The sequence below is a fragment of the Cololabis saira genome, chromosome 10 (genome assembly GCF_033807715.1).
Source record: "Cololabis saira isolate AMF1-May2022 chromosome 10, fColSai1.1, whole genome shotgun sequence".
NCBI lineage: Eukaryota > Metazoa > Chordata > Actinopteri > Beloniformes > Belonidae > Cololabis > Cololabis saira.
Genome location: NC_084596.1, coordinates 39,255,613 through 39,279,712, shown reverse-complemented (window position 1 = coordinate 39,279,712; position 24,100 = coordinate 39,255,613). Strand labels below are relative to the sequence as shown.

The 24,100-nt window shown below is 42.3% G+C and overlaps 2 protein-coding genes across 2 annotated transcripts; both read left to right on the top strand.

Annotated features, from left to right (window-relative positions):
* Positions 1-129: 129 nt before the first annotated feature.
* Positions 130-8,448, top strand: dcun1d1 (DCN1, defective in cullin neddylation 1, domain containing 1 (S. cerevisiae)). The gene is made up of 7 exons (XM_061731263.1): positions 130-238; positions 1,803-2,016; positions 2,171-2,339; positions 6,868-6,998; positions 7,086-7,168; positions 7,245-7,341; positions 7,434-8,448. Exons 1-7 carry the CDS (start codon positions 236-238, stop codon positions 7,508-7,510), a joined length of 774 nt encoding a protein of 257 aa, XP_061587247.1. The 5' UTR covers positions 130-235; the 3' UTR covers positions 7,511-8,448.
* A 4,146-nt stretch (positions 8,449-12,594) lies between these two features.
* wu:fc46h12 (uncharacterized protein LOC568958 homolog) lies at positions 12,595-14,838 on the top strand. Its single transcript, XM_061731262.1, has 6 exons — positions 12,595-12,775; positions 12,947-13,058; positions 13,289-13,399; positions 13,725-13,806; positions 13,895-14,027; positions 14,727-14,838. The coding sequence occupies exons 1-5, from the start codon at positions 12,678-12,680 to the stop codon at positions 13,984-13,986; spliced, it is 495 nt and encodes a 164-aa protein (XP_061587246.1). The 5' UTR covers positions 12,595-12,677; the 3' UTR covers positions 13,987-14,027; positions 14,727-14,838.
* The last annotated feature ends 9,262 nt before the right edge of the window (positions 14,839-24,100 follow it).

Here is a 24,100-nt window from a genome sequence, read left to right as displayed (position 1 = left end):
ACCTTCTGTTAAAACTTCTGTAAAATGTCAGAGAAGTGTTCGAAAAACACACATGATCTATTCGATACTTGACAGAAATTCAAACCACCCTTTAAAAAAACCAAGATATGACGCGTAACTGATGGCTTGATGATCGCATGCTTTTATTTTGAAGGTCGACGCCTGAACCGGAAAGAGGATTTCAACAACCATTAGCAAGTTGAATGGGAGGAAAAGGAGTCAGTAAAAAACAAACATGGTAAGAGATTACTCTGTTTAATGTTTCCCCGTGAAACTTTTGACATTCTTCACACGTATAAAAGGTCACCACGCGGCTATTGTTACTATTAGAAAAGTACCCTAATAACAAATATTGGACTTAAGGAGTGAAACCCAGCGTAGCTCCTCACGTTAGCCTGAGGTAACTGGCTCACAGTGAAGGCTGATTTATGGTTCCGCGTCACACCGACGCAGAGTCTACGGCGTAGGGTACGCGGCGACGCGCACCGTACGCCGTAGGCTACGCCGTCGATTTAACGCGGAACCATAAATCAGCCTTGAGGCTGCTAAGCGTGCTAATCCCCAGCTAACTGCAAATAAAACTGCACACTTTGAAGCAACACTAACTGAATCCTTTTAGAAACGTTTTCGTGTAATAACAGCTCGGGGGTCGTGCTCTGGGTCTGTGGAAAGCGCCCAGAGACAGCTTGTATTGTAATAGACGCTATATAAATAACTCTGAATTGAACTGCATTTGGTGAATTGTTTAATTGTTGAATGTCCGAAATGTTAAGATGATGGCCAGCTGTCATTCAACACACTGCAACTCGTTTACAGCTTGTAGTCTTCATATTTTGTTTCTCTATTGTTTATGTAGCTGCTAACAACTAGCCTTCCTTTGTAGTTATCACGTGAACTCTCCTCAACTTTTCCTGCTAGGATATTCACATTAACATGTGTTTCAGGCTTCATCCGTCTAGTTAAACCCTTCGAGACATGAGGAGGTCTAAATCATTGTGTGGTTGTATTTGTATTTGTATTTTTAAAGGAAAAGAACCAGGGACAGTACATATTAATAATAACATTTTCATGTAAATATGCTAGATTATATCCAGTGGCTAATTTGCATCTTCAGTCCCTGGTTGATGTAAAAGACACACATACATTACATCCAGTTCAAGAAGTGATGACACACAGCAGTAAAATGCACTAATAAATACACAATAGAAGAAAATACAATAAAATACACTAAGATATACGATAAAACATACAATAAAATACACTAAGATGTAATCTGAGTGCAAACTTGATTCTCTAGAAGCTTGTTTTTAAGTGTTTAATGAAGGAGGTGAGGGTGGGTTTGTCTCGTATGACATTTGGTACTGTGTTCCATGTATGAGATGAGTGGGACAATACAGTCACCTATAGATCCTGCTCTGGTTAACCTGTTCATGTTTTTCTTTATAAATATATTTAATGGAGGTGGAGCCAGACCATGGATGATTTTATATACAAGGATGCAATCTGAGTATTTAATTATATTGTCCCAGCTCAAAAGTTCATATTTCTTTAAGATTGCACAATGGCGGTACGTGTTGGACTTTTTATCTAGAATTTTCAAAGACCGTTTGTATGCAATCTCAATAGGCTTTAGTGTGGATTTACATGCCATTTCCCAGCTTGTTATGCAGTAGGTGATATGTGGTACTATCATTGCATTAAGAAACAGTTTGGATGAATCAACAGTTAAATTATTTCTAATGTATCTGAAGTTAGAGAGATTGATTCGAGTGTAACATCTGAGTGTAATTTGTTGTGTGCAGAACAAGCTGAAGTCCTCTCAGAAGGATAAAGTTCGTCAGTTTGTGATCTTCACACAATCCAACGAGAAGACTGCAGTGGCTTGCTTGTCCCAGAATGACTGGAAACTAGACGTAGCCACAGACAAGTTTTTCCAGAATCCAGAGCTCTACGTTTCAAATCTAAAGGGGGTTTTAGACAAGAAGAAGCTTGACCAGCTGTACAGCAGATACAGAGGTAAGAGATTAAAGCACCACTACAGCAAACAATTATTATTTTCTAAACTATGGCGATTGAAATTGCAAATAAAGGGCTTGTTGTGGTACTGAAATGTCTGTTTCTCTAAAATCCCTTTTGTGTGTGTTTTTTCTTTGTTGTTTCTTTCACGTAGATCCTCATGATGACAACAAAATAGGCATCGACGGGGTCCAGCTGTTCTGTGATGACCTGGGTCTGGACCCTGCGAGTATAAGTGTGCTTCTCATAGCCTGGAAGTTCAGGGCAGCAACTCAGTGCGAATTCTCCAAACAAGAGTTCATGGATGGCATGACTGAACAGGGGTGAGAATATTGTTTCAGATATGTGAAAAACAACTTTGCTCTCTATTTGTCTGAAAACACCAACAGCATGAAATCTCAAGCAAAATATCATTAAGGGGGAAATTGCTATTCAAATGTTGATTTCTTTTTTTTTTTTTTTTTTTTTTCTCTCTCTCCATTTTATTTATAAGAAGCCTGGGTTGTATATCAGTGTTATGAGTCATGCCAATGTGTTTTAAAAGGAGATACGTAACTGGGACAATACTTTAAAATTGATATGTAGTTATTGCTGCATTAAGAGAGTTTCTCATTCGAGCGGTTTGCAGCGGTTGCAGGCTGGATGGTGTTAAATACAGTGGAGAAATCAAAGAGCCCGATCCTCAAAGTGCTGCTGCTTTCATCCACATGACTGTGGGTTCATTGAAGCTGACGTATGATGGCGTCTTCAATTCCAACCCTAGACGATAAGCAAACTGCACTGTGTCTTGGAAGGTGCATGTTTGTTTATGTTGTTTTAAAATGATATAGACTTGGATTTCACTCAGGATCAATAAAGTATCTATCTTATCTATCGATCGATCTGCATCTGCGGCATTTCTGCTGATGCTGGGTCGGTCTCCAAAAAAGCTGGCTCCTCCAGGTCGCTAAGCAAGACATCAGAGTTAACACTGGATCCGAGTGACACAGTTCGTGGTGTTACCCGTCCAGCCAGCCGCCGCCTCTCTGGCCGCTGAGGCTGCAAACCTGGTGTTACCGTCTTCAGAACTTTATTTGGACTTCATGTAGGGCTGGCCGATATGGACCAAAAGTGATATCTCGATATTTTCTAGCTGAATGGCGATACTCGATATATATATATATTTTCCGTGACGTAATTGGGGTTTCCCTCAAAGCATTATAGCATAGCATCTCTGTTAGCTTCATTTTTTTCTGAGGCAAACCCTTAAAAAACAGTCAGTTTTTATACAAAGTCTCGTGCCAAATGTCACACAGGTACCTTTATTAACAGAGGTCTGCACAATATCAAAATGTATAAAACAAATGAAATAAAAATAAACTGCCTGCATATATAGAATAAAAATGCTTCTTGAATAAAACAAAACAAATATCCCTTTCCTGCATAACAATTAAATTAAAATACACTGTGCCATAATACAATGTAGACAGTAACAGGCAGACTTTTCCACTGAGGTTGACAGTTGTGCAAATAACAAAACATTTGTGCAAATCTCAAATAAAACATGTAAACAGATATTGCATCTCTTTGAGCAAATCTCAAATAATTACAAGTCAACTATTGTACATTTTACAGATTTCGTACCAGGAAAACTGACCTGTCAACACTCAGGTTTCAGCACACAAAGGTACTTTTTTGCCAGCGCGAGGGGTCAGTCAATTTGTCGCAAAATAAGCTGTATCGATATAAACGATATTGTCTCATACCACATCGCGTTTGAAAATATATCGATATATATTAAAATCTCAATATATCGCCCAGCCCTGACTTCATCCCTTCTGCAGCTACACTCTGGGAGTTTTTCGACTACGACAGGACTCTCCCGTCATGATTTTTAGTGATTTCATCCTCTGCTCATGTGTGCTGTTAGGCTGATCTGGATCACTAAAGGTGGAACGCAGGCTGAACAGCAGCGCAGTGAAGTGTTACACAGTTCCACCTCAGCAATGCAGAACAACGGTGATATACGGGTGGAATACACCTGTGTAAACAGGGCTGGTGTTACAGCTGTTTCAGCACACTTTGGAGCTTTTTCTTCATGTGGCTGCCTGTACCTGCATAGGTGCCTTTTGCCATCAACTCTTCCTACACAAAGCTCTTACAAGGTAGCTGATGTTTTACAGTGCAGTTGTCTGTGAGGGGGAATTGTCACGTTACGGCTCAGGTCATTGATGCAATCAGGTTGAGAGTGTATCTGTAATCCAGTTACAGTCACATTCATGTTTCCTTCTGTTCATATTTAAAGCACGTGGCCTTCTCTCTCTTTCAGATGTCTATCTGAATGATCCTGAGAAGTATTGACATAGAAGTGATTGATTTATGAAATCATTAATGTGCAGCTTCTCATGTCTAAAAAATGCTTTGGAATTTAAATTACTTCTTCAAATTCGTCAACACTTATACTCACAAATATAGCTTTTATTCTGAATGACTTCATATATTTTAATTGCAACAGCCCTCACATTAAAGCTGAGAGTGTAAAATTGGCACATTTATTTAACTGCTTGAATATCTTTTGGTAAAGGGCTTATATGACTAAAAGATTATGGGCCGGTTTCACAGACAAGGCTTATATCAAGCCAGGAGTAGGCTTAAGTCAGACTAGTAAAGCTAGGTAATTTAAGTGGCTTGCATGAGCGTGGCTTATATTTGCCTTAGTTAGTCCCAGACTGTGGAGTCCTGGAGTAAGCTTAAAGCAGAACACCTCATTAGCTTAAGTGGGAGCACAGTCTGTTAGCCTAATGGTGCTCACAAAAACCTGGAATGGAATTGAGGACAGTTTTGCTGGAGGGAATTTTGACACCAAACATGGTTGAAGCTAAAAGAACACGCTCAAAGAACTATACTGAGTATGAAAAAAAACTCTACTTAAACAAATTTTGGGAAATCATGCTGTTATTGAAAGTAAAGGGCATAGTGCTGCTGTTGAACATAAGAAGAACAATGCTTGGGCTGCCATTTGCAGTGAATTCAATGCAAATTAAAATGTAACCACACTTTTGTATCTAACGGTGTTCTTTTCCCAGAGGATATTATTCTAACCCTGGTGGAAGAGCCAGTGCACAGTGTGCACCCTCCACATCTGGCATGGCATCCCAGAGAAAAGATGCTGCCAAAACCTTCCAGCAGAGACCAAAAAGGATGTCAATGCATGAAAAGTTAGCCTTAGAAGTTCATGAGCAGAAAATGAAATATCTGAAAGAAGAGCATGACATGAAAATGAGAATTCTATAGGTCGAATTGGATATGAAATTAGAAAAGAGAGTTGTTCAAAGAAAGATGCATGAGATAGCTATGTAATGTAATGAAATACACTTGACAAGAGTGTGAGTATTGTAGTCACCACAACCTAAATTTTAGGACAGCCTTGGTTGAGTTTCTCATTTAATTTTTCAGCACACTATTGCACTGCAATGTGAAAGCAGCTCTGAGTGCAAGTCCTTGTTGGACTGGCATGGGCACATCTGAATCATTCTGGTCTTCCATTGGAGGGTCAGGACAATTATACTGCTTCAGGTAGTTGTGCAGAACAGTTGTAGCAATGATCACCTTGCAGCATATTCTTGGCTCAAAATGAAGTGTATTGCATAAACACTGGAATTGATTTGTCCACACCCCAAACATACGCTCGACCATCCCTCTAGTGCGAATATGAGCTTTGTTATATCTTTGCTGCTCAGTTGTTGTGGGATGTGGCCAAGGTGTGAATAAATAGGAACTCTGCGCATATGCACTGTCACCAATTAGTATTCCGCTATGTTGCCCTCTCTCAAACTGAGCACACAATGAAGAGTTGTGAAAAATCCTTGAGTCATGTGTTGCTCCCTTCAAACGGGCAACAATGTTTGAAAACTCTAAATTGGGAGTGCATACAGCCTGAACATTGATGGAAAACCAGTTCTTACGGTTCCTGTACTCCTCAGCATCAGGAGTTGATGGACACTTGATTTCAACATGACATCCATCAATACAGCCAATCACTCCTGGGAAGTTCCCATATTCGTAGAATCGCGATTTATAGTTGGCTTGCTCAGCAGCATCAGGGAACTTAATGTACAGATTTCTCAGTTCACAAATGGCACTGCAGACATTGTGAACTATTGTAAACACTGTTGCTTTGCTGACACCACACAAATCACCAGTTTCACGATGAAAGGTTCCAGATGCCAAGAATCTCAAAGTGATCAGAACTTGGAGAGAACTGGGTACAGGCCTTCCTTTATGAGACATGGAGGAAAGTCTAGGCTCAAGCAAAGTAATTATCTCCAGTACATCTTCTTTGTACATACGAAAGCGGTTTCGGAAAGTTATTTCATCAAACTGATTCAATGGATTACTCCTATCCACAAGTATTTGTCTGGCTGGCCTCTGTAGCGAATATTGGTCTTCATTTAGATATTCCAAATAGTCCATGCTCCCAAACCATCTGTGCTCCCTTTCACAAACAGTACTAAGCTGAAGTTAAACCTGCCTCTTTGCAGGATTAATATAAACTTAAATTTAGTCCTAGAGTAGCTCTAATCCACCCTTTTGCAATTGGCTTTGTTTAATCCAGAACAGACTAAATCTATGACTATTTTAAGATATGTCTGTGCAAGTGACTTAAAGTTAAGCCAGCTCAAACAGCATTTTAGTCTGAGACTAGGCTTAAGCCTTGTCTGTGAAACCGGGCCTATAAATATTAGATTGGAATTATTTGCATGGATTCAGTTCATCCATGAGTCCAGCAAAGACTGATTTAGCTGTCGTGAAAATCTTATTTTCCTCCACCAGACAACAAAAAACCGAGCTTTGTGTTTCGTGCTTTTCCAGGTGTGACACCATCGACAAGCTAAAAGCTCAGCTGCCAAAGATGGAGCAAGAGTTGAAGGATCAAGGGAAATTTAAGGACTTCTACCAGTTTACATTTAATTTTGCAAAGAATCCTGGCCAGAAGGGTTTGGGTAAGAAGTTCTCACTATCTTCCTTGTTGATCATTGTTCTCATCCACATATTGTTTGTGTATTTATCAATATTCCCTCTGCTTACAGATCTAGATATGGCAATTGCATATTGGAATTTAGTACTGGTGGGAAAATTCAAGTTTTTGGACTTGTGGAACACCTTTTTATTAGTAAGTTGATAATAACTTTTCTCTTTGAGCAGATATTATTCCTCATGTCTTCATGAACTTTGCTCAACATCTACAGGAACACCACAAAAGATCTATTCCCAAGGACACTTGGAACCTCTTACTAGACTTCAGCACCATGATCACAGATGACATGTCGAATTATGATGAGGAAGGTGGGAGAGAAGTGCTCGCCATATATCATATATTCATCCAAGTCGTGCACAGTAACATGATACCAGCGCTGTTGTTGTGGTTCCGTTGACAGGAGCGTGGCCCGTCCTCATTGACGACTTTGTGGAGTTTGCACGGCCACACGTCGGCACCAGAAGCACAGCAGTTTAACGGCTGATCCTTCACAACAAACATCGTGTGAATTTTTCTGTGAGACGGAAGGCGGCGAACGGAGGACAAGCGCGCCGCACTGAGCTGAGAGTTATGTTGCCTTTTCAACACTCAGGACTGAAATACTTTACACTGCAGAGACGGATATCAATGCGTGTGTGTGTTTATACATGAAACGGGCCAATCTCTTGGCTCGGCATTTTTGCGACGGTTCGGGACTTTGATCTAAAGTATTAAGCCTTTATGAAAGCTCAAAGCCAACCGCAGAGGAGTCGCCATCCTTGCCCACATGGTCCGTGGTGTTGGCTGTCGTCACGGACGCACATGGGCGAGCCTGAGTTGTAATCTGAAACCTCTCAAAGGAATATTCTTTAAACCTTGAATTTTATGTGCATTCCTATTTTTGTTTGTCGTTTTATGATACATACATGATACATTGTGTGACAAGTCAGTATATAACATTGATTGTAATTTTTTTTTTAAAAGCATATTGTTGTTAAAACACAAAAGTATAAAGATAAAATAAATATTTCAATTTGCTGTCTTTAACCAGGTCTTGTGCATTTGTGCTTAAAAAGAAAAGAGGATGCGTTTGTGCCAGTTGGATGAGGTCAGATGCCAGAACAGATTTTTATTCCAGTCACTGCAACGCTTTCAGTGACTTAAAACATGTCATTTCTTATATTACAGATTCAGAAGTTGTACAACCACATAAATACACTAGAACAACACTGTAGGGGGCACATGTAGAGGGGGCTAAATCTCCAGGGCAGCTGCTGTTCATTCATCCTTCATCTTTTGATTTAATTTCATTTAACAACACTAATCATATTGTTCCTTTTTATTATTATTATTCTTTACTGATGGGTGTCATGGTATAAAAGTCAGTGATGTTTTCTCAAATGTTTTTGGCGTGGATGGCTTTGTTTTACTGCTGCATCTGTTTTAAAGGAAAATGTGTGCTAGAACCAAAATGCAGGGCATCGCTTAATAAAGTTTGTTACTCTGTCCCGAGTGAGCTGTGGGGGTCCTGACTGCAGCCAGTGGTGCCAGACCTCTTATATATAAGTTTCCCTTTTAACCACAAACGTGGCCAAAACCAAAGAGATGACGATTTTGGAAGAATCCTGCACTCAATCAGTATGAATAAGCTGCCACTTTATCTTTAAAGTATGACAAACAATCTGAGGCAGCAGTTGTTGCTGCTATTTTAAACTATTCTTAGAGGATTGTAGTTTGTTTACTTTTATTGAGAACATTTTTCTTTTTTTCTTTTTGAGTGCTGCTGGCCTTTTTATGAAGTGGAGAGGGATGATCTGCAGACCAGAGAACTTGAACCTCGACCAGCTGTGATGAGGAACTTTGGCATCTGGTTTTCAAACTGATCCCAAAAAGTTAAAATCTTCTTGTGTTATTGAAACTGTGTCACACATCTATTTGTGTGGATCAGTTAGCATTAAAACCAAGAATTGACTGCAAGGTATTTAATGTCTGTGACAAGGTTGCAGATCTCAAACAGTCTGGATGTAGTCATGCAGTCGTCTGAGCCATCATCTGGCCTTGTTTTTAAAAAGGAAACTTTATGTATGTATAATTTGACATGTTTATATACTGTACAGATGTGGGCACATCTGTTGTCCTTCGACTAAAGAAAGAGGAAAACAACTATTATGCAAAAAACTTAAAACTGACAAAAATAGTAAGAAATTACAATGTGCTGAGAATTTACTAATGAACATCAGACATTGCTTTTGACTTGTGGTGCAAAGAAATCCCATTAGAAAAAACAAACGATAAAGAACTTCAAGATGGGTACTAACAAGTTTGTCCACATGTGTATTTGGGCACATCAACCAACAACTCAAACATGAAACAACCTTGGTTCTTTTTAGCCAGAAAACTCTAAAGTCAAGGTACTGTTACATCACACATCCCAATTTCATCTCTACCAACCTTTATATAATGCTTTTTTTCTTTTTTTTGTGCAGTTCTAAGAGGGTAGGCCTAAACAGAGATTTTAGAATGAGGCCCATCCTCCCCATCCCCTGTAAAGAGAGACCCAGAGGTGTCAAGTAAGTACAAATACTTTGTTACCTTACTTAAGTAGAGATTTTGGTTATCTATACTTCACTGGAGTAATTATTTTTCAGACGACTTTTTACTTTTACTCCTTACATTTTCACGCAATTATCTGTACTTTTTACTCCTTACATTTTAAAAACAGCCTCGTTACTCTATTTCATTTCGGCCTTTAAAAAAAACTATCCAGTTAAATTGCTCCATCCGGATAGAGTGAATTTGGTTGTGGTTGTTTCAGATGTTCTTGTCCAGTTTTGTTCTTACATCCGTTCCCTCAGATTCCTGCAACTAAACTTGGATGTACATTCCAATAAAGGTTAGGATAAATGATAACATGCCTCTGAAGTTTGACTTTTTGCACCATTACAATACTTATAGGCAACTAGTCATCATATCTCCTGCTCTCTGAAACACATGTTAATGCTCAATAGTACACATATATGGTTCTTTAATATATTTGCATTATACTAAGATGCATTCATTTTCAATGGCTTTTGTCCTTAATGGCTTTTTCCCCCTTACATTACTTTTACTTTTATACTTTAAGTAGTTTTGAAACCAGTACTTTTATATTTTTACTTGAGTAAAGAACTTGAGATGATACTTCAACTTCTACAGGAGTATTTTTAAACTCTAGTATCTATACTTCTACCTGAGTAATGAATGTGAATACTTTTGACACCTCTGGAGAGACCTGGGGTGGAGATAAGTGTCTGAATCGGCCTCTTAAAACTATCTATCATGAAAGAAGGTGTAAAAAACACGGCTGGAAAGGAGCTCTTGTTCCGTATTCCTGTTAATTGGACCAAAACATGTCATAGACCTCAGTAATTTGTCAATAATTGGGGAAAAAAGAGGGCATAATATGTCTCTTTGAACAAAGGAATGTGAGGTTTTTCATGTTTAATGTCATATAGTGTCTGTTTTGTTTATTTGTTGTTGTGGTCGAAAAAAATAGTTATTTTATCCTCGTATGCAGATACTGAAATGTGGGCGTGGCCGCCGGTGTTCTGCCAATTTCTGGAACTCCAGTGGGGAGTTGTGATGCTAAAAGATTCCCTGTGTGAGCCACATGGAGGCGACATCCATGCTTGACTGAGTATGTGAGCGGCTGTGTCACCTTTTCAACAGACCAGTGAGATCTTCTCCAATAATAAACCCTGAATCACCCGGGACCTGAGTGAGCAAATCAACACGAAGACAAGAGCCTTCAGGGAGGGAACTAGTACAAAAGGGAGGTGTGCAGGAAAAGCTGGAGAGCAAGTCCAACTGAACAACGGACTAGATGTGTGATCAGAGATGACAAAGAGCACAGGCTTCAAGCAGAAGGAGGATCTCCTCCTCCGGGTTCTCAGCTCCCCCTCACCGGCCCTCACCTTCACAGCACAGCTGTCTTCTCCACCTCAATCGTGGATCTTACTACTGCTCTATCGTTGTCTCTAACCACATCAAACTGAAGGGAAGTGAAGACTGTAGATTTGAATCTTTGGTCTCTTTGTGCAGGTTTCCTGGTTCCCCTTGCAGGCAGCTGCAGCAGCAGCTGGAGGACACCAGACAAGTCCTAGTTTTTGCCCTGATGCCACTTTCTTTAGCTTCAGTTTTTTTTTCTTTTACACTTTTATATGTTCTTTTTCTCCCACTATTTACTTACAAATATTTTGTGTTCATATGGAATTCAGTTTCTGATGTTAAAGACAGTTATCTTTAATCTTAAACTTCTCTGACACAAATGATAAAAGTATAACTTTAAAGAAAACAGTTAGTTCTTTTCCCTTATGGTTCCCAATTGGTTTGCCAGTTTTCCCTGTTCAGAGTTCAGAGTTTTATTAAGCTGATATGCATTTTTGTTTGGGGGCGTAAACATGTTTAACTGTGAGACTTTATGTTGGCGGGCTCAGCAATATGTGGACATGACATGTGGTATGACTATGTTCCCAGTACCAATAAAGTTATTTACATCAAAGTTAAAGGAGCTTGAGGCCGGATTGTGGCAGGATTTATGAAAAAAATCTGTATACATTTTAAGTTTTCTAGTAATAATGTCAGATGAAGCGTTCCAAACCAAAAAGAATGAGCCCTCTAGTGTATCTCTCCTTTGCCTTGAACAGGCTGTGTGCTGCAAAATGTGCTGCAATTCGGTCCCGAATTTCCCGCGCTGTCCTGCAGATGTGACGTCACATGACGCTGCATGCGCGTTCTCCCCGTTCTCCCGTACCGGCTTCACTGTTGGCTGCAGTACCCCCAACGGCCGTTGTGGTGAAGGGTGGCGCTAGAGAGTCTCATTTCTTAAAAGGAGCCTCAAGCTCCTTTAAAGTGTGCCTGAAGTTTAGAAATAAAAAAAACAAACTACTACTACTACAACTAATACTAAATAGAAAAAACATGCTGCAACGCAATCATAAATATGTGTGTGTTATATATATATATATATATATATATATATATATATATATATATATATATATATTGAGTTTTTAAAAGGGTTATTGACTGTGTGGGTGGGTGTCCTGAGGTGGACTGGTGACCCCCCCCCCCCCGTTGTTGCCACTAACCTTTGCGAGAACCAGGCTACAGCAGGGGGCAGTTCTCGTGTGGTTAGTGACAATTCAGTTTGGAGAGGCACAATAATGCTTTTTAAAAATTATTATTTTATAAAACGGGAGATTTACGGGAGAGAGGGGTAAAACGCGGTCATTTCCTGGCTAAAACGGGAGACCTGACAGGTATGGTCCTGCAGTGTCCAACATCTGGAATCAAACATCCCTCCTGATTCAGCTGTGAAAGCCCCAACAAAATGTTAACACTTTTCTTCACGGTTGAATGTAAATCTGTGGCTGCTGTTTGATGTGATTTCAAGCTTCAGAGCTGCAACAAACGCCGCCTGTGTTGGATGCTGCTGTCTGCTTCTTTCCCATGTCGCCTCCGTGTTCAATCAATGTGCTGCCCTCTGTTCCGGGTGTCCACCTGACCCCTGAGCGGCTGTACTTTAAGCCCCATCGCCACGGACGGAGCAGACATTCAGCAGAGACCCCGGGCCCCTGGACACGCAAACACACTGGACGCAGGATTTCACTCAGCAGCCTTCAGCATGGACCCCAGGTTCCTCGTCTTCGCCGCGGCCCTCCTCGCCGGGACCACGGTCGCCTTGTCTTTGGTAGATGGCGGTGCCCAGTGCAAAATCAAATGGTAGGGACGCTGATGGAGGCTTTTTTTTGGGGGGGGGGGTTTGGCCAAAATTCCAGATTTTGCTGTATAAAAATGAGTCTTAGACAGGTTTATTGGCTGATATGGAAAAATGTGTCTTCTTTTAATGCCCTTGTTTATGAGAGTGATGAAGCCAACGCCCCCACTGTGCAGGATGTTTGGCATTGACTGCAGCGAGGTCAACGAGAAGCTGGTGAACCAGATCCAGGCCTGGCAGATCCGGCAGAGCTGTGCAGAGGAAAAGAGTGAGAAGTGCTCCTATGAGGTCAGGAGCTTCAGCTCGTGTTTATTTCTCATTACCGGGTCTTCACATGCAGCATTGACAGCATTAATTCAACTGCTAAGAGAAGAGAACCGTATCTGTAAGAACTGTAAAAGGATGGCGGGTAGAACTGTTGCTGCAGGAGTTTGTGAGTGTGATCCCAGGTGTCCCAAAGTTTGTCCTGCACCTCTGTCCTCTCGTCCACTCCGGCTGATCCAGAAATGTGTTTTCAGCTGGTGTCTGGAGCTCCTTATCTGATCAAAGCGACGCACACGTCTCACACGAGCAAGAAAGTGAACAACTTCCAGTTTCTCCTGGAGCAGTCCACCACCTGCAAAGTGACCGTGAGTGTGACTCTTATCTAAACCCAGCCGGGTTTCTGTCTCACCAGCTCAACTAAAGAAGCAGATTTAGGCCTGAACATGCCCAGATTATAACTGTGTCAGAAACATCCAGTGTGTGTACGGATGAGAATAATTACCGTTGTAATCGTGTAAAAGTTCAGTTTGAGTGTCAGACCTGTGTGGAAATGTGGTATGAGCAGAACAGATGTGTTTCTAATGCTGTGACACGCTGCCCTTTAGTCAGGAAAGAGCGGCAGTGTTTCCCACAGACATTCCTGTCTGTCCTGGTGCGTGACGTGAAATCTGGATGTTTCTCCTCGAACAGGGGGACTCGGTGACCGCCATCACCAACCTCCTCCCAGCTGAGAACAGCACCAACTTCTGCTGCATGCAGAACCTGATGGACGGTAGCTAATCTCTCTGATCCGTACCGGTTCCTGTCGTCTGGTCCTGATCACGAACACGCATCAACGGCCCTGCTTGTCTCCGTTTCAGGAAGTAAGCTGACCGAAGCCGAGGGCTACAAAATGTTCAGCAACAAGTGGATCTGTGAGGGGTTCGATTACGCCAACTGCACCATGTCGTAGAGGAGGACGGGGTCACCGCATCACCCGCTCCTCGCAGCTTTGTGAGGCCCAGTTTCTAGTGGAATGTTTTTCTGAATGTTCACCTGCACTGCTAATGATTAATTTTTTTCATTTTATTCTTTATTTCATTCAAAAAAACAAAACAATTTAATACAAACACAAATACAAATGTTCCTAACTTATGAATGAAAAGGGAGCAGAAAGAAGAAGAATCTTATCTGATCTGCCCCTTTCACAAATAACATAAATTAATAATAATAATTAAAAAAAAAAAAACAACAACTAAGTGAATAAAAACAACTAGAATAAAATTAAAATAACATTAAATAAAATTACCACCGCCTACGGGTATGTCAATCAAACTTAACATTTTTCGTTATATTTCCTTAACATACAGGCTTTAATTGTTCTTTTGAATGTAATGTTTGATTTGGATTCTTTGTTTTCTTTGTTCAGATTGTTCCATAAATTGATTCCTTTCACAGAAACACAACATGATAAAAGTTATACTGAGATTCAACATGATGAAACCCACCACAGAGGTTTTCTCTCTCAAAGTAAAAAATACAAGTCATTTTAAATAACTAAAATAGATTGTATGAGGTTATTAAAGAATATTAAAAGGACCTTTTTTACCTTTTTCATTTTCATAGGATGTACGTCAACTGAAGTCACCAAATATGGTTATTTGCTATAAAGGATTGGGAAAGTTTTAACGAAACTGTCTTTTGCGTCTTCAGATCCGCTGCAGGAGATCCTTCCCCCTGCAGCAATAAACCTCCCCAGCGACTCCTCGTGACTCCTGCAACAATTCATTTCCTTGTGGAGATTAATAAAGTTTTTTAAAGCCGATATGAATTTCATTGATGTCTGTTTTACACCTGTAAGCAATTCCAGTTTCAGTTTCTTTCCTGGCTGCTTGCTAAGTTTATGAGCTGCAGTTCTGAGGTCTGTTCACAGATCTGTCACGTTTTACTGAGATCAACTCTGAAGCATGTAGGTCTTCATGTGGTTCTTTGAATGCTCAAACATGATTGCTGTTTTTAAAAGCTGGAAATCTTTTCTTCGAATGAAATACCGACAGCACATCCCACAATGCATCTTTGAGATTTAGAAGATCGTCTTCAAACGCATCAGACGTTTTTGTATTGGTGACTCTTGCATGATAGTGGAGGGGGTCCAGGTGTGGCAGTACAGGTGTGGAAGCATGGCGTCACAGCAGAATAGTGTGGTGTTTAACAACATTCAAGACCCGGGCTCTGGGAACCCAGAAGACAAATGGGACTCCAAACATCTGTGCATCAATTGTTGCAAGTGTAAAAATCAGTATTGATCAGAACTGGGTAGAGTAGCCAAAAATTGTACTCAAGTAAAAGTACTGTTCCTTCAGAATAATATGACTCAAGTAGAAGTAAAAAGTAGTCATCCAAATAATTACTTGAGTAAAAGTAAAAAAGTACTTGGTGAAAAAACTACTCAAGTACTGAGTAACTGTTGAGTAACGTCTGATTTATTTTTTTAACACAACCATTCAAACAGACAAAAGTACAAAATAATCATCTTGAGGCAAATTAAATCAATAAAATAATAAAATAAATTCAAATTAATGAAAAATAAAAAAGCTTAAATTAAAATTAGTAAGTAAATTCAAGTACTTTACTCAATAATAAAATAAATAAAATAATAACAGAATAAAAAAATAAATTAAGCACAAGTAGCACAAAATTTCAAGCCTTTGTACTTTTCTTTTTTAACCAGGCAGAACTAGAACAAACATGAACTCATAGAAACTGTGTGTGTGTGTGTGTGTGTGTGTGTGTGTGTGTGTGTGTGTGTGTGTGTGTGTGTGTGTGTGTGTGTGTGTGTGTGTGTGTGTGTGTGTGTGTGTGTGTGTGTGTGTGTGTGTGTGTGTGTGTGTGTGTGTGTGTGTGTGTGTGTGTGTGTGTGTGTGTGTGTGTGTGTGTGTGTGTGTGTGTGTGTTTGAGTCTAGGTATATGTGACAAAACATGCAAAAACAAACATTTTTACCAAAGAATCACTCAGGGATGTCATGAGATTGACGCGTACGTGGATAAAAGGGATAAAAGAAAAGTAACAGCTCAACGTAGCCTAATGTAGCGGAGTAAGAGTAACAGTTTCTTCTTCACAAATCTACTCAAGTAAAAGTAAAAAGTATAGTGATTCAAAACTACTCCTAAAAGTACAAAATGTCCCAAAACTTACTCAAGTAAATGTAACCCACCTCTGGTATTGATGAAGTATTTTCACAAAGGTGCGTGTTTATAAGGCCAGTTTGGCCCGAGGGATATAGTAAGGCCAAATCTCAATTGAACTTCACTCACCCCTCTTTTCTCCACTCGCCCTTCTTTTCTTCCCTAACCCCTAAAAAAGAAGGGGGAGATTTTAGGGCACTTGAAACCTAGGGCACTTGGCCCAGGTGCCTGTCCCATTTCTCCTACTCCCCCTCGTTTTCATCCCTAACCTGATCAGGAGAGCCAAAAGAGAGCCAAAAGCTGTTTTAATTTCAGCTGTAGTGCTGTTAATATGGCACTTTATTAAGTTTTAATATTTTTTCAGGTATAAAGGTAACCTTAAGATCCGCAACCGGGGCTCAGTTTATCCAAATAACGCCTGTTAAGAAATTTGACCCGATGTTTTCGGAGATGAGAATAGTCGCCGGCCCCGGGGAGCAGCAGCAGCTCACGGCCGGGGGGACAGACGTGATCGCCGGGTCAAGCTGCTGCATCGTCCCGGGAGAGAAACCTGCAGCTCTGTTGAGAATTACGCTGGCTGAAATAAATCATTTAGGAAGATGTTGGTTTAATAGATGAAATCTAACAGTTGTAGCTACGCCTGTTGAAAAAAAATTTGCTCCGAAATTTCGAGATTTCTGTCTGCCCGCTCCGGAGTTTGGGTCCACGTTAAATCGACGCAGAGCCTACGGCGTAGGGTACGGCGTAGGGTACGACATACGGCGCGCGTCGCCGCGTACATCGACGCAGAGCTTACGGCGTAGGTTACGTAACCTACGCCGTAGGCTCTGCGTTGGTGTAACGCGGACCCATAAATCCCTTTATTCTGGCGTGATCTCCCGCAACTTTATCTGAAAGTGTGTAAATTACCCAGATAACAGCTGGATTACTTTGTGGTTTCTAAAAACTATTATATCAGAAACATCCAAAACAAATCTGACGAGTCACAGAATTATTTCTCTCTATTTCTCTGAGACGAGTCTGCCTGTTTGCCTTCGGTCGGCGAGTCAAATCGACGCAGAGCCTACGGCGTAACCTAACAGCCTTTACTCCGGCGCGATTCTTCGCGAACAACGGACAAAAAAGGGATTATGTACATTCACTGAGTGAATATTATGAAAGTAAAATATTGGTTTGTAACTAGAAATGTAATCAAAACGCATTTTTATGCAGAAACTAACTCAAAATATTGATTTTATTCACAAAAAATAAGAAATGTCCGCCATGTTTTTTTTTTGATTCAGTCCGCAAATGACGACGAAAAGCATTCTGGGAAATTTTCAAACCCCCTCGCTCGCGAAGTGAGCATCTGAAATCCCTCAATCCGTAGGGGCTATTCTCAGCCCCTAGCCCTCGTTATGCCCCGGCCCTCCCCCCTAGGTGAAAAGAGGAATTGGGACACCACTACCTTCACGGGAACGCGCAAATGTTAGGGTTAGTGAAGAAAACTTCAATTGGGACGCAGCCTTAGTCCTCAAATTGTTCTCTTGAACAAGCGCCAAGCATCTAACTTCCAGGTTGAGTCTCATGTGGAACTATAAATCGTTGCAGTTCCTCTGGCCACCACTGGAGGGCGCTGCTGCGTGGAGCAAAGCAACCGCCCGTGTGTATCACCCCAGCATCGAGTAGACATGACTGTCTTTTAGGATTTCTCCGTCAAGTCAACATGTAAATGTCCGACAGCCAGGGGTGTAGCACCAAATTCTGGGCCCTGTACACTGTCTGTAGCCCCTTTCACACAGCCAGTTCGAGGCGGGAACGTTGCGCCTTTAAGCCGCCTCGCTGTTCTGTGTGAAAGTCACGGAGGCGGAATGGGGGGGCAAAGTGGCCCCACCAATAAGCCGGCAGCGGAGGTAGTCACAGAGCCGTCACAGAGCCGAAACGGGGTCTGTGTGAATGACACAGCCGGCATGCCGGCACGCCACTAGACGCTGACGCTGTCGTCACGCCTCTGATTGCGGAACGCCGGCATGCTGTGTGAATTTACAGACGGGAGCGGCGTTATGCCGGCGTTGTATGGTTCTGTGTGAACCAACAAAGGCGGCGTATTGGCAGGACTTCTTTACACCAATATTGCGGAATCTCTGTGTGAAAGGGGCTAATGTCAGTAGGCCCCAATACATGCCTGCGAGGTGCGTGAGAGAAAAAAAAAAAGGGGGGGGGGGGGGGGGGTGTATTTATACAATCTACTACAATCAACTACAATCAGATCAGATTATATTGATGAGTGGTTCTTGTTAAAAACCTTGGTCACACTAGCAGTATGCAGAAGTAAGATTCTAAAGAATAATCAACTTAATAAACTTTCAGCCAACTGTGGCGTATTTATTACAGCTTCAGCGACGCACATACAGGCTGCTCTCATCAACAGGTGCAGAGGACAGAGAGAGTGAGCAGGGCGCGAACACACCCTTTTATATCACGTACAGTAACCACTGACGTAATGACGTCAGCTCCTCTTGTATTAAACAGCAGTATACAGTCAGTCATATATCAACACTTAACACTCCCACTTATGAATGTTCTGTATACTATACAATCTTTACAAAATCAGATAAACAGAAATAATAACATGGCAGTCAAATGCTAAACATTTACACACCAACCATGACCCCTACAAATTTCCTCAACTTTAATTTGGAGGCAGGTTTGGTCATTGCATCTGCAACCATATCATCTGTGGGACAGTAAACCAGTGTCATCTTCTCATCTCTAATAGTGGACCTAAGTCCTTCATCTTGAATCTGGTGGAAAGCATGCCTTTCTGCATCACCACACGAACACTGGTCAGGTTTGCTGTAGGTGAGAATGTTTCACCGTAATCTATCCCCGCCCTCTGGCTGTATCCTTTGGCTACAAACCTAGCCTTGTATTGCTCATGTCCGTCACTGTCCTCTTTAATGGAGTATACCCATCTTCCTCCCACTGTCTTTCTGCCCTCTGGCAACTTAGTCAAAGTGAAGGTCCGGTTGTCTTCTAAGGATTTAATTTCCTCATCCATCGCTCTCTGCCATTTTTCTGACGCTGATGATGTCATGGCCTCTTTAAAGGTTGTCGGTATACCGCACACCGCTCTATAGCAATAGTCTATGCTGGTGAGTGTGCTATCACCCTCCTCACTGTCCTCCTGAGTAACATAGTCCCTCAGATACCCCGGCGGATTACGCTCTCGGGTGGGATATCTCCCACTGCTTGAGGCATGTGACGTCACCTTGGGGTGCTTCTCGCCACCATCCTCAGTTGACTGTGGGCTAACAGCCCGCTCATCTGTGCTCACACTAGACTGTGGTGTATCTATTTCCTCACCACCTGTTCTAGAGTCCATTCCCAGCATTTGCGCCTGCGTCTCGTTCTCACGTGTCGTCTGGGTGACAAACTTCACCAGTCTGTGCTTCTGCACTTTCCCTTTATCGGGATAATAAACTAGAAAAGCAGGACTGCCCTTGTCATGCCCTACAAAAAGTCCTCTACCACACCTGGATTCTAGTTTACCTCTGTCCTGTTGGTAGGCGTAACACACTGATCCAAACTTGTGCATCCTGGCTAGATTACACTCTTTCCCCGTCAGTGCTGTGTATGGGGTGGTACCTGTGTGCTTATTAAAGCACCGGTTTCTTGTGTACGCTGCTTCCTGAACAGCATGGTGCCACAGACTCTTAGGTAAGTTGCTGTCTATAAGCTTACATCTGGCCATCTCGAAAAGAGTACGTCCTTCCCTCTCAGCTCCCGTTCTGATGCGGGGAGTAAGGACAGGACGTCTCATGTCTGATCCTGTTCTTCCTCAGTAGTGCCCGGAACTCTCGGTTAGTGAACTCGGTTCCGTTGTCTGATCGTATGCATTTTACGTTGCCATAAGGCGCTACATCGGCTAAAAACTTCTCAGTAGCCTGAAGTGCATCACTCTTCGCTCTCAGAAAGTAAACAAACACTACTCCGGTACACACATCTGTGAAAGACTGCATATACTTAAAACCGTCTATAGACTTGTTGTTTACTGGACCAGCAAGATCTGTGTTCACCATCTCAAGTGGTTTATTTGCCTTTTCAGTTGGACCTCTGTTTCTCATTTGAGTGAATTTTCCCTGTATGCACACATCACATTCTTTATCAGGCCTGCGCTTTGCACCTTTAATATGCATGCCTACTGTCACATCCTGCAATTTCAATATATCCTCGTAATTGCAATGACCCATTATCTCATGCCATGTCTGGATATCATGGCTGACATTACACACATCATATTCATCACACTCGGTTTGCAAGTAGTACATTCTTTTACTCACATGAATATTAAACCTTGTGCCATCGGGGGTAACAAGAGCATCTTTACCTTCCTCAAAGAATACTTTGGCACCATTAGCAGTAGCACACTTCACTGAAAACAGTTCTTGAGGGAAGGAAGGGATGTAGAGGGCCTTCTTCAGCGTCACCTTACACCGGCGCCCCTCACTGTCTATGAGGCACACCTGTGCGTCTCCCTTACCTCGTGCCAACCCGAAAGTGCGCTTCCCGTCTGCCAGCTCCATGCTGTGCCTCTCCGGCTGGAAGTCGCTCTCAAAGCTCTTGAACCGCGTCTTGTCGTTGATGATGTGGGATGACGCCCCGGTGTCCACAATCATCCCCTTTCTCAGGACCTGCTGCGCTGACCGGCTGCCTCTCTCCGTCTCCGCTCTGAAGAAGAAGTCGTCTCCTCCCGCTGCTCTCTTTGCGTCATCTCGGTCCTCTCCGTGGCCGCCGCCGTATACGCCATCTTGGACCCGCGCGTACCGAGCGCTCTGTCCACGTTTCTTTCTGCACACCTTGTCTGCATGCCCGGAATGTTTGCAGAAACCACACCAAACCGCCTTTTTACAGGCATCTTTCCGGTGACCGCTCTCCCCGCATCTCCAGCACGTCAGCTCCGTCGGGGGTCCGCTCGTTCTCCTCTTTGGCGCCGCCCGCGCTTTCAGCACCCTTTCTCCCGCCTCCTCGGCGGCTGCGTCGGTGTCCTCCGCGGCCTCGAAGTTCCGCAGCTTGGCCTTGAACTCTCCCAGCGACATGTTCACTGAGCCGTGCGTCACCATCAGCGTGAACGGCTTGTATTTCTCTGGTAGTCCCCGCATAATCATCGCCATCATCAGCCCTTCGCTTGGCGCCTCACCTGCGCTTTTAAGCGCGGTAATAATCTGCTCTGCCCTGATAATATACTCCGTCACAGTCTCTGTGTCAGCTTTCTTCAGTGCAGTCATTGTTATGTACAGGGAGACGATGCGTGGCCTACCTTTGCCAATATAATGTTCCCTCAATACTTTGAGGCTTTCCCGGCCCTTATCCTTTGTCTCCCTGAATATAAGTCCGAGACTCGTGTTGTCGAGAAGCGGTGCCAACGCGCAATATGCGTCGGCGTTCAGCTTGTCATCCAGGGCCCGCTGCTCTGCCGTTATGGGTCCCGCTGGTTCTTCCAGGATAGTCTTTTTCAGACCCACTCCATGCATGCAGCACAGCATCCTCTCTTCCCAGAGTTCATACTCCTCCGCTCGCCCGTCAAACGTGGGCCACTTGCTCTTGCTTCTGTTCGTCATGGCTCGTGCTTCGTGGCTGCCCGTTAGCTCAGCTTTAGCTCCGCGTGGTTCTCCCACCGCTAAACTAGCTATACTTTGCAGCTAATAAGCTACCGTTACCTCACCGCACCAGCAGGCCGGCGTCTTACTTTGCTCGTCGTCGACTAGCCTAGAATCTATTTCGTGACCTGGGCCCATAACCTGTTAAAAACCTTGGTCACACTAGCAGTATGCAGAAGTAAGATTCTAAAGAATAATCGACTTAATAAACTTTCAGCCAACTGTGGCGTATTTATTACAGCTTCAGCGACGCACATACAGGCTGCTCTCATCAACAGGTGCAGAGGACAGAGAGAGTGAGCAGGGCGCGAACACACCCTTTTATATGACGTAACGCTGACGTCATCACGTCAGCTCCTCTCACATCAAACAGCAGTACAGTAACAGTCATATATTAACATTTAACAGTTCTGAATTGATGCATTTGGCCTACTTGTGCTCAAATACCTAAAGGCTACATCTGGGCTACATCTGGCTGCAATAAGTTGCAGAGGCAAAAATGTTTTAAGCCATTTTTCAGCCTGATTGAGAAGAATAGCTAATTGTTTTTCTATGTTCTCACCACCCAGACCTATCTCTTTCTCTCTCCATCTATCTATCTGTGGCAAAAATCAGAATCACAATCATTTTTGATTTATAGTGAGATCACAGTTATGTAACATGATTATTCATTGACTTTGGTAACATCGTTGAATTTATTGAACATTGACAATAGCTTTTAAGCACAGCACTGCACGGCAATGCTAAGGCTTTTTACCAGACAAAAATAATAAATTGCGTTATTGCTCAATTAATATATTACTAGTGTGCACTTGAGCCTACAGTGATATTGGTATGTTATTTACATGTTGATATATGCAGCAGCAATATTGCTAGATGGATCATTCATTAAATCTCAGCACGGAGTTTCATTTTATTTTCTGTAATGCAAAAATGTCATACATTCTGGATTCATTAAAAATCAACTGAAATATTGCAAGCCTTTTATTATTTTATTATTGCTGATCATGGTTTACAGCTTAAGAAAACTCAAATATCCTATATAGAATATTCTGGGAATCTTAATCTTAAACTGTAAGCCATAATCAGCAATATTAAAATAATAAAAGGCTTGCAATATTTCAGTTGATTTGTAATGAATCCAGAATGTATGACATTTTTGTTTTTTTAATTGCATTACAGAAAATAAAGGACTTTATCACAATATTCTAATTTTCTGAGAGAGTCCTGTAAACTTGCTGGCGTGGTTTGAACCACTTCTGAATATCCATCGTTACTTTGTGTTAACGGTGCAGCAGAGAGCAGCGTCTTGCAGATCAGTGACGTACACCGGCTGATTTATGGTTCCGCGTTGCACCAACCCAGAGCTTACGGCGTAGGATACGCGGGGACGCAAACGTACGGTGCCTATGGGCAGAAATATGTGCCACTAGAAACTGAATTTGAATAATTTATATTTTAATTTGAATTGCTCAACTTGAATAATTGCATAAAAAACTGAATCTGAATCACATAATTTGAATTTGTATTGTTTAATTTGAATCAGTGCATTGAAAAACTGAATCTACATTCAGTTCTCACAATTCAAATTCAGTTCTTGCAATTCAATTTCAATTTTACTGTGCCGGATATCCGGGTCTTCCGGAGGAAGAGCAATCGAGTGCAGATACAAAGAACTCTTTTTCACGCTCATGCTGACATGCCTGACTGGCCATCAGGACCCTGGACCTCCTCCAGAATGCAGACGCACGTCTGGTCTTCAACCAACCCGCTGTTAATCTCCCTGCTCTGGCTTCCAGTCGCAGCACCAAGTTCAAAACTCCGGCTTACCAAACAATTACCCAAACGGCTCCTCCCTACCTTCACTCCTTCATTCAGAGCTACACTCCCTCTACCTTCACTCCTTCATCCAGAGCTACACTCCCTCTACCTTCACTCCTTCATCCATATACTCTCCCTCTACCTTCACTCCTTCATCCAGAGCTACTCTCCCTCTACCTTCACTCCTTCATCCAGAGATACTCTCCCTCTACCTTCACTCCTTCATCCAGAGCTACACTCCCTCTACCTTCACTCCTTCATCCAGAGATACTCCCTCTACCTTCACTCCTTCATCCAGAGATACTGTGCTACACTCCCTCTACCTTCATTCCTTCATCCAGAGCTACTGTGCTACACTCCCTCTACCTTCACTCCTTCATCCAGAGATACTCTCCCTCTACCTTCACTCCTTCATCCAGAGATACTCTCCCTCTACCTTCA

What these genes read in the sequence shown, in the direction of transcription:
- dcun1d1 (XM_061731263.1), top strand. An exon ending in GCTGTACAGCAGATACAGAG is followed by an intron (nt 2,017 to 2,170) that starts GTAAGAGATTAA and finishes TCTTTCACGTAG; the next exon opens with ATCCTCATGATGACAACAAA. An exon ending in TGTGGAACACCTTTTTATTA is followed by an intron (nt 7,169 to 7,244) that starts GTAAGTTGATAA and finishes CAACATCTACAG; the next exon opens with GAACACCACAAAAGATCTAT.
- wu:fc46h12 (XM_061731262.1), top strand. Translation starts at nt 12,678, where the DNA reads ATGGACCCCAGGTTCCTCGTCTTCGCCGCGGCCCTCCTCGCCGGGACC. An exon ending in GTGAGAAGTGCTCCTATGAG is followed by an intron (nt 13,059 to 13,288) that starts GTCAGGAGCTTC and finishes ATGTGTTTTCAG; the next exon opens with CTGGTGTCTGGAGCTCCTTA. An exon ending in CCACCACCTGCAAAGTGACC is followed by an intron (nt 13,400 to 13,724) that starts GTGAGTGTGACT and finishes CTCCTCGAACAG; the next exon opens with GGGGACTCGGTGACCGCCAT.